This window comes from Hyperolius riggenbachi, chromosome 12 (genome assembly GCF_040937935.1).
Source record: "Hyperolius riggenbachi isolate aHypRig1 chromosome 12, aHypRig1.pri, whole genome shotgun sequence".
In the NCBI taxonomy this organism is placed as follows: Eukaryota; Metazoa; Chordata; class Amphibia; order Anura; family Hyperoliidae; genus Hyperolius; species Hyperolius riggenbachi.
This window is the reverse complement of record NC_090657.1, coordinates 25,723,508-25,739,367: the sequence shown is the minus strand read 5'-3', so window position 1 is coordinate 25,739,367 and position 15,860 is coordinate 25,723,508. Positions and strand designations below refer to the sequence as shown.

The window sequence follows — 15,860 nt, the reverse complement described above, 5'->3', positions numbered from 1 at the left end:
TCAGGTGACAGTTCAGTGCGCAATGCTGTACAAAAATGTCTTTAGCCTTCAGGGTAGCAACATTGTGTTGCTATGGCAGACGTAGGAGGGATGATGCGTAGCGTGTGGCAGAGCAGAGGGTTAAAGAGGGAAATCAATCAGTTTGGCTGAGGATTGGGGGCAGTCATACACCAGCTAGATTTTTGGCAAAGGTAGTCCCCAACCAAGGCGGCCTTAGCCAGGACCATCTAACACAGTCTTTCTTAACCTTTTCATCCCAGAGAAACTCTTCAAATAATTTTTTAGATGTTAGGGAACCCCTGTGTTAGTGGCATAAGTGGGTATTTATTTTGCAGGTGGCATAGTCTTTAAAATAATGTGTGGCTAAAAACGTTATAACCTGTAATAGCCTCCTTGTTTTGCCCCCATTCTATGTCCCTCCTCTGTAGGTCTCCCTATTCTAGTAGCCCATGTCCGTGTTTCTTTTTATAGTTCCCACAATTATAGTGTACCCCTATAAAAGGGCCCTTTATTATACGGCTGCACTATCTTACTTTTTTTTATGGTGCTCCTTAGTGATCCCCAGTTTAACCCTTCTTGTAATAGAGGGGCCAATCAGGTACTTTTTCACCCCACCAGCTGAGGCCAGTTTCACCGGACGGAGAAATGCCAGGTAACCCCTGCAATGTCCTCAAGGAACCCCGGGGTTCAAGAGAATCCTGTTTTTTGTGTGTTTTATCTCAAAGTGTTGGTGGAAAATTTAAAGATATGGTTTGTTTTTTCACCTGAGTGAAGTTAATCTTCTGCATACGACCTTGCTGCATTTTAGAAAAGGAGACTGCGGCCGTGTGTGGGGTGTATAGAGCTCCTAGTTAGCACGGTTGTTGTCACTCAATTACAAATAGTAAACTTAGATGTTATGTTTACACCTAAGCACTTCTGATGGCATGCACAGCTGTGCTACTATAGTTTCAGTATAGTATCTTTTACTGCAGGACAAAAATTATTATTAAAGGGACTCCGAGCAGTGCAGAAACTATGGAAAGATGCATATCATTTTAAAGCTCTCTTTCTCCTCTTTCTAATGATATATAAACCGCCGCCCAACGCCTTTTAGTTTTCGCTATTTTCGCGATTGAAATTGCCGCGGCCGCGATTTCAATCACAAAAATAGAAAAAACTAAAAGGCGTAGGGCGATGATTTAGGTGTCACCAGAAAGAGGAGAAAGAGCTTTAAAATGATATCCTTCTTTCCATAGTTACTTGTATTACACAGGGCGACACTTTCCCCAGTGTCAGCAGCTCCATTCAGCAGAATGAAGCTGCTGACTTTAGGAAAAAGTCGCCCTGTGTAATACAAGTAACTATGGAAAGATGGATATCATTTTAAAGCTTTCTTTCTCCTCTTTCTGGCAACACCTAAATCGTCACCCTACGCCTTTTAGGGCCTTTTTCCACTAGCCTGCGATTTGCGATTTGCTTCTGATCGCAAATCGCAAGGTACATTAAACTAATGGAAACTGCAGCAGCAATTTCCATTAGTGCGATCCGATTGCGATGCGATTTTGGTCAAAGCGCAATCGTCGTCCTGCCGCGTTTTGTATGCGATTGAGCTGGACTATAATGAGTATAGTAGCTCAATCGCAATCGCATGGTGGAAATTGAAACGCGATTGCGATCGGAATCGCGATCGCAATAGCAATCGCATTTCATAGTGGAAAAGAGCCCTTAGTTTTCTCTATTTTTGCGATTGAAATCGCGGCCGCGAAAATAGCGAAAACTAAAAGGCGTAGGGCGGCGGTTTATATATCATTGGAAAGAGGAGAAAGAGAGCTTTAGAATGATATGCATCTTTCCATAGTTTCTGCACTGCTCGGAGTCCCTTTAAGCCAAGTCGCATGTATAGAGTCAGCCTTCCGCCACTCCTCCCACCAAGTGCAGCCCAAAGCAAAAAGATATATTTGTTGTGGTGAAGCAATATGGGAAATAGAGGTTGTGACCACTCCTGGGCCTGAAGGGCCCACACAGGGTCCTCCTCCAGTCACTGCATTAGCCCTTTACTGGTGCAGCATTGGTAAAGATCGCCCATGTGTGCTATAAGGATTACCATTATTCAAACTATCCCTCTCCTCACTTACACATCTGACCCTACAATTCTTGGCAGGATTTGGTGCACCATCCACATCAAGCGTTCTGTATGTGAAGGATATGGAATGCAGTAAGGGCGCAGTAAATGGGAATAGGAAGTTATGCTTCAACTGAAAACTGACCCTTCTCTACCCCACACTACAGCTAAAGAAGTTAGAAATTCCCAAACCAGTTAAAACAAAACATACGTTGATCATCTGTAACGTTATTTAGCAGTCCAATTTTTTGCAGATGGGCTGGTGTAGAAACAGATAGGGACAGGACATCTCCGATAGCCTCATGGAATCCTGGATTAGCTCCTCTCCGGAATGTGACCGGCTGGTCTTTATATTGCAGGTAATACTCCACATGTCCCATCTCATGGTGAACTGTGAACAGCTGTTCCATGGTCACCGTGGTGCACTGCTTGATCCTGTCGATATTAGAAGGGATTAGGTCACAATTTAGGGTAGGTACAGACTAAAAATTGATTTTGCTGCATTTTCGTTCGCAATTCTAATTTAATTGAATGAGAATTGCAGCAGAAATGTTGTATGCAGTGCTTTAAAAACAACAAACACAGCCAGTGTGGACCAGGCCTCAGAAGTAGGCCATGTTAAAAGTTTCACAGAAGGCTAATTTCATACTAAATGCGCCGCATCAGGATTTTCACTGTTCGGCTCCTTTCAGACAGACGGCTGAACTGTGCATTTGTCAAGCAGTTTATCCTCCTTTCTGCCGCCCGCCAGTGCTATTCGGTTGCAATTTAAATGCAGATGAATGGCAGTGGTTGCACTGTACTGGGCGGCAGAGAACTGCGACAGGTCGAGTGCGCCCAGATCTGAATCGGGGAGGGGGGGGGGGGGGTAGGAGGAGGTGGCCACCTGTACAGCGACATTACCAGGCACTAAAAACACCCGGCCAGTGCAGGAGAGCAGCTTAGAGGCGGTGACTTCACCGCTTGTCAGCTGCCCGATACTATGCCTTTTTAAAGAGAACCCGAAGTGGGATTCTGACAATGCAATCCACATACAGAGGCTGGGTCTGCCTATACTGCCCAGCCTCTGTTGCTATTTCAATCCCCCCTAACTTCCCCCTGCGCTCTGCTAGCCCCCATAAAATCACAGCCGCGCTGTGCGGGCTGTGTTTACCTCTGTACTGTCAGTCTGCCGCTCCCCGCCTCCTGCATAGCTCCGGTCCCCGCCCGCGTCCCTTCCCTCCCCGCTGATTGGAGGAAAAGGATGCGGGTGGGGACCGGAGCTATGCAGGAGGCGGGGGGAGCACACAGACTGACACTACAGATGTAAACACAGCCCGCACAGCGCGGCTGTGATTTATGGGGGATAGCAGAGCGCAGGGGGAAACTTAGGGGGGATTGAAATAGCAACAGAGGCTGGGCAGTATAGGCAGACCCAGCCTCTGTACGTGGATTGCATTGTCCGAACCCCACCTCGGGCTCTCTTTAAATGGAATGGCAATGCATCTGCTGTGCACTAAAAATGCATGGCTGCGTTGCCATTGCACAAAATTGCACAACATCTAAGCAACAATGAACACACACAGCTGGCACAGGTAGAACTGTGCAACTTTGTTGTACATAATTGAAGTAGAATACATTTTGGAAAACCTTGAAATGTATAAGACAAAATAAAGTGAGAGGAGACAGAGAGCCCAAGAAGGTGTAGTATGTTATAGTAAGGAACATTATAGAGCAGTGGTCCTCAAACTAAGCCCCGCGGGCCGAATGCGGCCCCCTGAGGCTTTTTCACTGCCCCCCACCACCCCAAACAAAATGTATTACTTATAACTGTGACTAACTGCATCTTTAAATATTGGTGGCCCACATAGAATAGTACTGCTTACACCACCCTTCGACACAGAAGCCAGAAAGCAGTCATTTGCTGGCTTCCAATCCAGTTCCACATCAGGTGACATGGCTGTCCAGTTGGATGGCAGGATGTGACCTGGGTAAGCTTCACTGTCTGGGGTTCAAAGACTTCTTTGGGCATCGTGTGAATGAATGGCTGCTGCTGGGAGTTCTCTTCCATGCAGGGTTGGTGTGGGGATGAAGTATACATCATTTCATGTATACTCCATCCCTCCAGCAGTCTGAAGTATGTTAACCTGGCCCTTGACCGAACAAGTTTGGGGACCCCTGTTATAGAGTGTTCTAGTAAGAGTAATATTCACAAGTGTAGGTTACCACAAAGGCAACCACTGAACAAACAGGTGGGGATCACAACCCTGTCCCAGCTCAGGTTAAAAAGTCACTCTCTGTAGCTGGAAAGATTTCAGGGATACCCCCCTCCACCAGGTTGAACAGTAGTAGATAATTATGTGAATGTGTATAACAGAGGCACCAAATTAGAACAAAAGGTTGTTTAAAAAAAAAAAAACTCCACTGCAAAGCGTTTCATGGGCATAGCCGCTTCCTCAGGCAAGATTAGTGGTGCATCTGTTCATCCAAGCAAAGTAAACCAGGTGTCTCAAGCTTACTTTAATTGGATAAACAGATCCTCCATTTTGCCTGAGGAAGCGGGTATGCCCGTGAAATGCGTTGCAGTGGAGTTTGTTACTGAGAGGGATACCTAGTTGAAGGGAACCTGACGTGAGGGGCTTATGAAGGCTGCCATATTTCCTTTTAAACTATACCAGCTGCATGCTGGCAAGTCCTAATATCTTAAGGCTCATACACACATCAGACCATAGTCTTTGGAAAATGAAAGATGTCAGACCAATTTTACCCTCTTCCATGTAGTATGAGAGCCACACCTACACAGTCTATTCTATGGAGCTGAACACCCCATCAGACAGAAATCTTTGCAAAATGCTGCACACAAAAGGTGCTGTAGACATTCAAAAGATCAGTATCTGCAAAATGCATTCATAGTCTATGATATCTGCAGATCATCATACACACCTTGTTTAACAGACATTCATCTGCTGCAGATCAGATCCACCAGGATGGATTTTCAGACCTGCAGATTGTCTGATCTGCAGATGAATGTCAGTTAAACAAGGTGTGTATGATGATCTGCAGATCTCAGACTATGAATGCAATTTGCAGGAACGGATCTTTGGCAGAAACAGATCTTTTGCAGATACTGATCTTTTGTGTCTGTACAGCATCTGTGTGTGCAGCATCTTGCCAAGATTTTTTTCTGATGGGGAGTTCAGCTCCATAGAATAGACTGTGTAGGTGTGGCTCTCATACTACATGGAAGGGGGTAAAATTGGTCTGTGATCTTTCATTTTCAAAAGACTATGGTCTGATGTGTGTATGTGGCCATAGGCTGTAGCAAAGTCTGAATCACACACCTGAAACAAGCATGTATCTAATCCAGTCAGACTTCAGTCAGAGCATCTGATCTGCCTGCTTGATCAGGATCTACTGTATATACTCTAGTATAAGTCTAGAAATGTAGGTCTGAATCACTACATAAAAGCATAGGGGTCGACTTATACACGAGTCACGGGCAACACTGAGCACACTGAGTAATGTGTGTACTAATAGTGACATTCCATGTGCAGCAATTTACTCCGTGGTAAGTGATACTTTGAGGAAAGAAAATGCCAAGAAAGCACAGATCTGAAAGTCCTGGCCACAACAATTAACAAGGAAAGGGCAGAGGGGAAATACTGGGCTGCATACAATGGGCTGAATAATTGTACCACTTGGGGGCCTGGATTGGCTGCACTTAAGGGAATCTAAAGCGAGTAAAAATTTTTAAATAAACACATGACGTAGCTGCAAATGAATATTACATACCAAACACAATCAGTTCCTCTCAAAAGCGCACTATTTTCTTCCTCTAGTGATCCCTTCCAGTTCTGACAATATTTCCTCAGAACTGAAATATTCCAGTTCCTGTCAGTTAAATATTAGCAGCTGTCCGTTGCAACTGAATGTGCAAGGTAATGTCCATGTTTCCCTATGGCTCAAGTGGGTGATGTTACAGTTTAACAGTGTGCGGTTATGGGTAATGGCCATTTTTAAAATGGAGGATGGAGAATTCCATTGATCACAGTGGACAAATAGGACGCAGGAAAGGAGAAAGATTGAGTAGTAGACTACACAGGTGTTAAATATGATCTGTGTATGGTTATTTTGACTTTTCATTTTCAGTTCAGGTTCTCTTGAAGGGACAGGAGGGGTTAATGGCTGCAATACTGTATGCAGTGCAATCATTAACCCCTCTTGAGCCCCAAGTGCAGCCATTAACTTTGCTGGGTAGACTTGTACTGGAGTCAATAAAAAAAATCCAGCTTAAGAGGGCTGAAAATTGGAGTCGACATACAAGAGGTCGACTTGTATTTGTCTATAATTCCATTAGTTATACCGTATATACTCTGAGGCTCAGCAGAACAGCAAGGCAATCTGCGTGATTTAAAAGAAAATATGGCAGCCGCCATATCCCTCTCAGTCTAGGTGTGCTTTAATATGCATTACTCACAACCTACCAGATTGCAGTTGTAAACTTCTTGCCATACAGAAATGTTTAGGTTTTGCAATGATCCTCAGACATCCTGTCACTATTCATTAGGACTAAAGTGAGGCGTATGCCAAATGTAATCACCAATATGTGCAGCGACTCACCGGAAATCTTTCCTGTTATAGAAGTCCCATGCAGAGGCATGACATACCACCTCACGCCCATCTGCAGGCTTCTCCAGCATAGACTTTTCCCAAAACTCAGGTGGCATTGGCAGCAGACCAAGAGAGGTGAAGAACTCTTCAGACACAACGAACATGTGTGTGGCATTCCAGTTCTGCAAGAAGATACAAAATGTACAGACTTAAGGTGGCCACACACACGATACAATAAAATGATCCGATTTTACAGTAATTCGATAAAAATGATCGTATCTTGAAAAAAATCGAAAGCTTTTTTTTCATTCGACTGAAAAATCCGATCGGATTTCCCGTTTTTTTCGATTTAAATCGATCCGGAATGCCAGATATTTCTCTTCAATTTCTACTAAAGATTGTATGGTGTGTGTTGGATTGGTAATTTATTACTATACACACCGTAGCAATTTTCTCTGAGTTTCCAATCATTTTTATCAAAATTGAAATCATTTTTCTCATAATTGAGGAAAAAATTTAACATAGGTGTGTGGTACATTGGTCATATTTTTGAAATGTTACAATCAGTCAGAAAAATTGATTGCAATTCTTAAATTGAACAGATATTAAAAAAATTGTATGGTGTGTGGCCACCTTAACAAAGATGGAACTGCACAATAAGAGATTCTAGTGGCAGGTTTCTTTTGCTTCCTCTCAAGATAAAATGAATTATCTCCAGAAGTTCAAATTATAGTGACCTTTCACCCAAACTTTTGTTCGGTACCTTTAGATGATAATGTGGGCTCTGTCATGAAACATTTTATTATGTATTTTTTAACCAGCAGCAGTCCGCAGCAAAAATTGATGGTTTTAGCAAGCTAAACACCCCCCTCCCCCCTCCCCTCCCCCCCCCCCCAAAAAAAAAAATAATGAACAATTCCACCAACACTTCTGACTGGGAGCATTTCAGCTCTCTGGATGGGTGTTTTGTAAATTGTAGATCACATTCGTAGATTTCTTATTTATTATTATTGATTTATAAAGCGCCAACATATTCTGAGGCACTGTACAAAGAAAGAAACAAACATGGGGTACATAATACATACAATGGTTTACACTAATATACAAGATACATAATTAGTGACAAAATACAAAAATGATACAAAATACAGAATATAAAATATACAGAATTGGTATTGACAGTGAAAAATATAAATATATACATATACACATACATACATACATACATACATACATACCACAGATATTGTGTATTAGGATACCTAGGTGGAGTGCAATTTGGTCTTAGGCCAAAGGGAAGTGGCCTAAGGTAGCACACAGGCTTGTCGGAAGAACAAATTAGTTTTTAGAGAGCGTTTAAAGGTAATAAAGGTTGGCGAGTGACGGATGTGTTGTTGGAGAGCATTTCAGAGGAGGGGTGAAGCGCGTGCAACAGTTTGTAAACGTGAATGTGAGGATGTGATTCTAGAGGAGGAAAACAGAAGATCATGTGCAGATCTGAGATAGCGATTGGGTTTGTATCTGGAAATTAGTGAGGATATGTACCAGGGAGAGAGATTGTGGAGAGCTTTGTAGGTTAGGGTTAGGAGTTTGAACTGGATGCTCTGGTTAATTGGCAGCCAGTGAAGAGCTTGACAGAGAGGGGTAGCAGAGGAAGATTGAGAAGAATGATGAATGAGAGGAGCAGCTGAGTTCAGTACAGACTGGAGTGGGGCCAGTCTGTTAGAAGGTAATCCACAAAGTAGTAGGTTGCAGTAGCCCAGACTAGATATTATAAGAGCATGCATTAACATTTTAGTTGTGTCTTGAGTGAGAAAAGGTCGGATGCGAGGTAGGTTTTTGAGTTGGAGATGGCAGGAGCTGGTTATGGAGTGAACATGAGGAATAAAAAAAAGAGGAGTTGAATATTACCCCCAAGCACCGTGCTTTGGGAACTGAAGTTATGGGAGTATTAACATTTATTGTAACTTCAGGCAGAGAGGTGGAAAAATGATTAGTTCGGTTTTACTCATATTAAGTTTTAAGAAGCAAGAGGATATGAAGGAGCATATAACAGACTGGAACACGTTTGAGGATGGAGTTAAGGTCTGGGGCCGAGAGGTACAGTTGTGTATCGTCTGCATACAGGTGGTATTAAAACCCGAATGAGTTAAGACACCAAGACCGTGCATGTAGACTGGAAAAAAAAAAAAAAGGAGGGGACCAAGGGCAGAGCCTTGGGGAACCCCATTTCTTCATACAAACATTACACTAAATGTACAACTTGATATGCAGCAATTAATTTATTGGCAATCTGCTAGTCGCTGGTTTTTTAATAGTCTGATTTGATAACCCCACCGTTAACTCACCTACATGTAAAATTTTGCAAGTGACTGGCTGTTGTGTGGTCTGGATTAATAGACTGTTTCCTTACCAACATCTACATCTGGAAAGTACTAGGGAGGAAAAGTTTTACCAAACTGGGAAGAGGTGGGACGTTTTAGCCCTTCTTGAATGAAGGGAAACATATTAACCTGAGATGGTGATGCTTTTGAAAGTTTATAAGCGGTTTATATCTGGTTGGTAGTGTTTTGGGGCGGATTGTCCTTTATACTACATAAAACACTTGTGACATCTACTGAATATTATTCATTTAGCATTTAGAAGCTTTGCAGAGATGTGATTTTATGTCCACTGAGCTTCAGCCTTTCCCGATCGATGTTTGTGATCCAGAAAATTATTATTAATCATGGGGCCTTTTTTAATAGATTTTCATTAGTTGTGAATTTCTTTATCAAATGAAACTTCTGAACAATGAAACTGCATAATGTGCGCCTAGCTTTAAAGGAGCAAAAATCTTAGTTTTAGAAATGTAGCCTTCTTGGGACCTCTTGTAGTTATCAAATAGTTTATGGATTTAGGGATGCTTAAAGGACCACCATTAATAAAAATATGTAAAAAAATGTTACTTTTTTGATTTTCAAAATAAGCAGGAACATAACATTGTACATAGAGAAAATCAAGTAGAATAAAATACATTAAGTAGTAGTACATTAGAATCTTAACTAAAGCACCCCCCCTGTAAAGGATCTATATAAGCATGTCGGCCGACTTCCTTACCCGCATGCACGCTATTTTGGCTTTTGAACCAAGCAACTGCCATTCAGTATGTGCTTTTGAGTATAAAAACCCTGAGAACCCCCCATGAGGAGGTGGACTAATCCGATTATTACTGCCTACTTTAAGAGACAGCAACATAGGCGAAAAGCAATTTGTAGTGCATTTTACTCGGGAACAAATGTACATTTTATACAGATCACGCACAGGTATTTTACATTTTACAGTTTTTCACTAATAGTCATTTGATCCTGATCCTGTGAGTCAATCACAGTGGTCACAAGTGATTAGGATAAAGACCAGAGGCGCCAAAAAGAGTAAAAACAATACTAAGGTTAAAAATCTTGGTGGTGGCAAGGATTCTTCCTAATTTCCTTCTACAGAGAGTGACATCTTATACCTGAGTGGGGTCAGGTCCTAATTCTCCGCACCAGCATATGGAGTGGTTGCCTAGGGGAAACCCATGTTTGTGAGTATAATCCTTTTGATTAAATTTTGTCTCGTTTGCTTTGAAATACCGCACCATTTGGGCTCTCGGTCTTTTGTTTGTCTCTGACAGTGGTCACAAGGTAAGGCCTGTAAAAAGTGCTCTTGTCCTTAAGGGGGCAGAACAGCTTGGGACAAAGGCTGGGTTTTACACAGGGGTGTTGAGTCAGTTTCCAAAACAGACCTGGCACCCGCGCTGATAGCAAATTCGTGTCTGTATCAGCTATGGAAATTTGGATGAGGTCTGCTCAGGTGGCATTTTTTTCCTCCAAAAGCAATTCGGATGCAGCCTATTGATTTTAATAGGCAGCATATCTGTATCCAAAATCACGTAGAGAAAACAGCCGAAGGGTTAAATGATGCAAAAATCCAGTATTCCGTTTAAAGGGTTTAGAAGTCTTCAGTGCATCTCTTGCTGCCAGCCAGAGCCCGACAATATTATATTCTACACTGAAGAGAAACCAGGGCACACTGGCATGCTTAGGAAATGTCATTTGCATCTAAAACAAGCCTGTAGTAAAAGCAGTTCATAAATCATGTGGTCCCTTGATACCAGCTTCCCTCTGTTTATAATACCCCTGCCCTTTCAGTGATGACCAATAGGGGTATATAGCAAGTACAGTCACTATAAACCTCCTTTCCCCTAGTCAAATACTGCTACCAATTACTCTTCACCTTTGAACTGCTGCCAGCATTGCATACCCCTCCTGCTGCTATAGTGGAGCCCAACTCAGACGCTAAGAGATGTGTGTTGAGGTAGATCAGGTTGCGTTATGGTAATATACTGCATGCATTGCTAGTAAGTGAAGCATACTTTTCGTTGACTATGCTTCACTGTACCCTGATGCAATGCTCAATTAACATGCATCACCACTAAAATTGACCTGCTTTGGCCGAGTCATGGGTGCAACTAAAGTCCTCGTCAGTGGATGTTGCAATTGGCTTAGTGTTCGTTGTCATGCTCGGCTATGGAGCTTGACCTTAAGCCTGGTACACACTTTCATTTTTGATTGGCCAATCGCTGAATATTTTTACTACCAACATGTAGTTTGAGAGTGTACCTACACAATCCTAGTATTCAAAATCTGTTGACCCTAATACTATTGGCCAATAAAAATCGACAGCGTATCTCAGGCTTCACCCTGCACCTGTTTAATAGTTGCCTGGCGGTAGAGTACTACATGCCCAGACCAGCTTCAGTGTGGAGAGAGTCTGGATGTATCACACCAATATGTGCCTCAGGCAGTGTCAGGATAGTTGTCCCCAGCTGATATCTGCCCAGGCGCCAGTGACATCAAAGCGTAGCAGTGGAACAGCTCTATCTATCACACACTTAGGAGGCGGAAGAGCACCAGCAGGGAGAGTGAGCGCCAGTCTTCTGGAGTAAAAGTGCCCTTTTAACGTTCCTGTTGAAGTTGCAGCAGCTCTTTGACAGCATCAAAGTCATGTGTAGAAACACACAACAGCCTACACAACTTTGTCAAGGCTCAAAAGGTCAGGGCTCGTTATTAAAACGTATGGCAAGTTCTCACCCTCCATGGCCCATCCCGTTTCTCACGTCTTAGATTTTTCTGGGTGAATTGGATATGGACATACAAAATGAGATGATAAGACTACTGGCTTTGCTGTAGCACAGAAACTAAAATGACTAGTCTGATGTGTTGCATTCCTTAGAAGCCATGATTGAAGACATTTCCTGCACAATACTGCATAGCCCACCTATCTGGATTGTTTGCAATCAGGATGTCAAAGGGAATTCACCTGGAGTGGACTGACTGAAGTCAGAAACTGTCTTATTTATGACATACAAGACCTCTGATTCAAGAGGTTATTCCAAGGTCACCATGCCCTGCTGAAAAAAAACCACAGTCTGTTTTAATGCATGTCTGGGACAATCAAAGCTTGTAGAAACCCTTTAAAGCTTATGCATCTCAGTATTTAGGGGTAGTGATGTTGGCAAACACTTCACCAGTGAATAGCTATGGGCAGCCTGACCCCTGTACTACTTCTGGGTTACAATGACCCGCAGCAGTACGCATGCCCTGGGCCGGATGCGTTCAGTAGTACGCATGCCCTGGCCCTGCAATGCGCGTCCTTGATTGTGCGCCTGTAGCCAGGCATGCTTCGTAAAGTCTCGCTCATGCACAGAGCGTACCCGGCCACAGGAGTGCAATCAAGGACGCGCACTGCCAGGCCAGGGCATGTGTACTAATGAACGCATTTGGCCCAGGGCATGCGGGTCATTGGGACCTGGAAGTAGTACAGGGGTCAGGCTGCCCGTAGCTTTGCGGGGAGCAGTTCTGTGAACTGTTTGCTACATCTGTATTTAGGGGGGGCTTTATGGAATTAGTATTTTTTTTTTTAATTTAGCTCTGGATGTTTCTGCAGAAACCCAAGCCTGTTTAGTCTTAGAGGAACTTTGTTGGCAGGGGCGCAACTACTGCAGTGAACTTTTTTTGTAATAAAATCGAGGACTACGTGAAGAGAAAACAATTATTTTGCGCTTGAGATCTTGCATAGGAATAAAACTGCACAACTGCCATCTTACTAACCTTTCAGCAGCAGTCATAGGACATGATGTGACAGGTACAATATAATATTTCTATAGCGCTTTTCTCCCATAGGACTCAAAGCGCTTAGGCTCTCTCAGATTCAGTAGTTGGTAGTAGGATCAAGTATTCACAAAAGTTATATTTTTGCAAATGCCAATCTGAACAGGTGGGTTTTCAGTCTGGATTTAAACACGTCCAGGGATGGAGCTGTCCTGATCTGCTGAGGTAACGAGTTCCAAAACGTAGGAGCAGCATGACAGAAGGCTCTGGACCAAAATTTTCCAAGTGGACTCTGGATATGGCTAGATTATTAGAACCTGTGAATCTGAGATTGCAGGGATTGCTACGCAGCTGTAACATTTCTTTCATGTATCCCGGGCCCAGATTATTTTGTGATTTAAGTGTCAGGAGGTCGATCTTGAATAGGACCCTCCATTTTATACGTAGCCAGTGAAGGGAGTGTAGGAATGGAGTTATGTGGCAGTGACGGGGTTGGTTGGTTAACAGTCTGGGCATGGCAGTTTTAGGGCCGTGCGGCCCGTGCCGCCGCCCTGAGCGCTGTTTGGCAGGGGCGCTGTAATGGAGGGGGGAGCCGGAGTCGCGGGGAGGGCAGCCCGACCTCTCCCTCCCTCTCCCCGGGCCGCCCTCCGTGCTCCCCCCTCCGATGCACAGTAAATTGCGCAGCAGGAAGCTCTGACCACAACTACTCACCTTCCTGCGTTCCACTCGCTGTCATCTCCTATCGGTATAGACGCTGAGTGATACACATGCTGCTTCCTGTTTAGCCGGTGAGTAGTTGTGGTCAGAGCTTCCTGCTGCGCCATTTACTGTGCATCGGAGGGGGGAGCACTGAGGGCGGCCCGGGTAGAGGGAGGGAGAGGGAGGGCTGCCCTCCCCGCGGCTCCGGCTCCCCTATGGGGGGGGGGGACCTACCTAACTAACCTATACTGGGGGGCAGCTACCTATCTAACCTATACTGGGGGGGGGGGCAGCTACCGAATCTAACCTATACTGGGCGGCACCTACCTAATCTAACCTATACTGGGCGGCACCTACCTAATCTAACCTATACTGGGCGGCACCTACCTAATCTAACCTATACTGGGCGGCACCTACCTAATCTAACCTATACTGGGGGGCACCTACCTAATCTAACCTATACTGGGGGGCACCTACCTAATCTAACCTATACTGGGGGGCACCTACCTAATCTAACCTATACTGGGGGGCACCTACCTAATCTAACCTATACTGGGGGGCACCTACCTAATCTAACCTATACTGGGGGGCACCTACCTAATTAACCTATACTGGGGGACAGCTGCCTAATCTAACCTATACTGGGGGCACCTACCTATGAAACCTATACTGGGGGGCACCTACCTATGAAACCTATACTGGGGGGCACCTACCTAATCTAACTTATGCTGGGGGGCACCTACCTAATCTAATTTATGCTGGGGGGAAGCTACCTAATCTAACCTATACTGGGGAGGGGGGCACCTACCTATCTAACCTATACTGGGGCACTTATCTAACCTGTATTGGGGCACCTACCTACCTAGCCTATACAGGTGGCAACTATACTGGCTACTTATATTGCAGGCACCTACCTAACTAACCTATACTGGGGCACCAACCTATCTAACCGATGCTGGGGGCAACTATTCTGGCTACCTATATTAGAAGCACCCACCTAGCTAACCTGTACTGGGGCACCTACCTATCTAACTTATACCGGGGGCACCTGCCTATATAACCTATACTGGGGGCAACTATACTGGAGGCACCTACCTGGCTAACCTATACTGGGGCAACTATACTGGCTAACCTATGCCTGGCTACCTATACTGGGGGGACCTATAGCTGGCTACCTGTACTGGGGTACCTATTCCTGGCTACCCATACTGGGGGGGGGACCTATACTGAGTGCAACTAGACCTGGCTAACCTATACTGTGGGCACCCATACCTTGCTCCGGGGGGGCGCAATTTTTACACACTCGCCCTGGGTGCATTTTAGACTAGAAACTGCACTGAGTCTGGGAGCAGTATTCTGTATCAGCTCTAGGCGGTACAAGTCCTTTTTTGGAACGCCAGTGTAAAGAGCATTGCAGTAGTCCAGTTGGGATGTAATGAAGGTATGAACTAAGGTTGGTAGATCTTCTGGGGGGGATGAGGTGCTTAATTTTTGTGATGTTCTTCAGGTGAAAATAGGATGATTTCACCACAGCAGAGATGTGAGTTCTAAAGTTTAAATCCCCATCAATTATAACTCCCAGGCTACGCACATGATCAGAGCTGTGTAGATCCATGTCTCCTATTCCCAGTGGTGAAGACTGCAAGTTAAGCTGTTTTGTTGTCATGCGCTGCCCTCCGATCAGAAGGACTTCAGTTTTGTCTGCATTTAGTTTCAGCCAGTTGTCACTCATCCATTGTAGTTCGCCTAAGCAGGCGTTTATAGTTGGAGTTAGGTCTGTCACACCAGGCTTGAAGGAAAGATATAGTTGGGTGTCATCGGCATAGCAGTGGTATGTCAGGCCATGTTTTTGGATTAGTTTTCCAAGTGGTAACATGTAAATTGTGAAAAGCAGGGGAGAGAGGATTGAGCCATAGGGCACCCCATACTTAAATGGTACAAAGGTGGACAGGAAGGGCCCCATAGACACTTTCTGGGTTCTGCCACTCAAGGATTGGAACTACTGAAGAACTATGCCATCAATGCTGCAGTATTCCTGTAGCCTGCTTATCAAGGTGTCATGGTCAACTGTATTAAAGGCTGCAGAAAGGTCTAGCAGTATGAGGATAGAGCACTCTCCTCTGTCTCTTGCCATGAGCAGGTGGTTGCATATTTGGATGAGGGCAGTTTCAGTGCTGTGGTGTTTCCTGAAGCCAGACTTGAATGGATCAGAGCTACAGAGATACAGCTTTTTCAATTAGAGACAGGTCTGTAGCTGGTCATTGCATCTGGGTCCAGGGAGGATTTTTTGAGGCTAAGCCTGATGATTGCTTCCTTCAGTAAAGCAGGAAATA

The 15,860-nt window shown here is 44.3% G+C and overlaps 1 protein-coding gene and 1 long non-coding RNA gene across 6 annotated transcripts in view; one reads left to right on the top strand and one right to left on the bottom strand.

Annotated features, from left to right (window-relative positions):
• Positions 1-6,873, bottom strand: part of ACE (angiotensin I converting enzyme) — a 117,659-nt gene extending 110,786 nt beyond the window's left edge. For both annotated transcript variants that reach the window (XM_068262679.1, XM_068262678.1), the window contains exons 1-2: positions 6,704-6,873; positions 2,316-2,539 (exon numbers count right to left, since the gene is read on the bottom strand). In XM_068262679.1, coding sequence (XP_068118780.1) covers positions 2,316-2,539; positions 6,704-6,858 — 379 coding nt within the window. In that variant the 5' untranslated portion in view covers positions 6,859-6,873. The remainder of the gene's footprint in view (positions 1-2,315; positions 2,540-6,703) is intronic.
• Positions 1-15,860, top strand: part of LOC137541406 (uncharacterized) — a 1,168,812-nt gene that overhangs the window by 736,925 nt on the left and 416,027 nt on the right. The window lies entirely within an intron of this gene.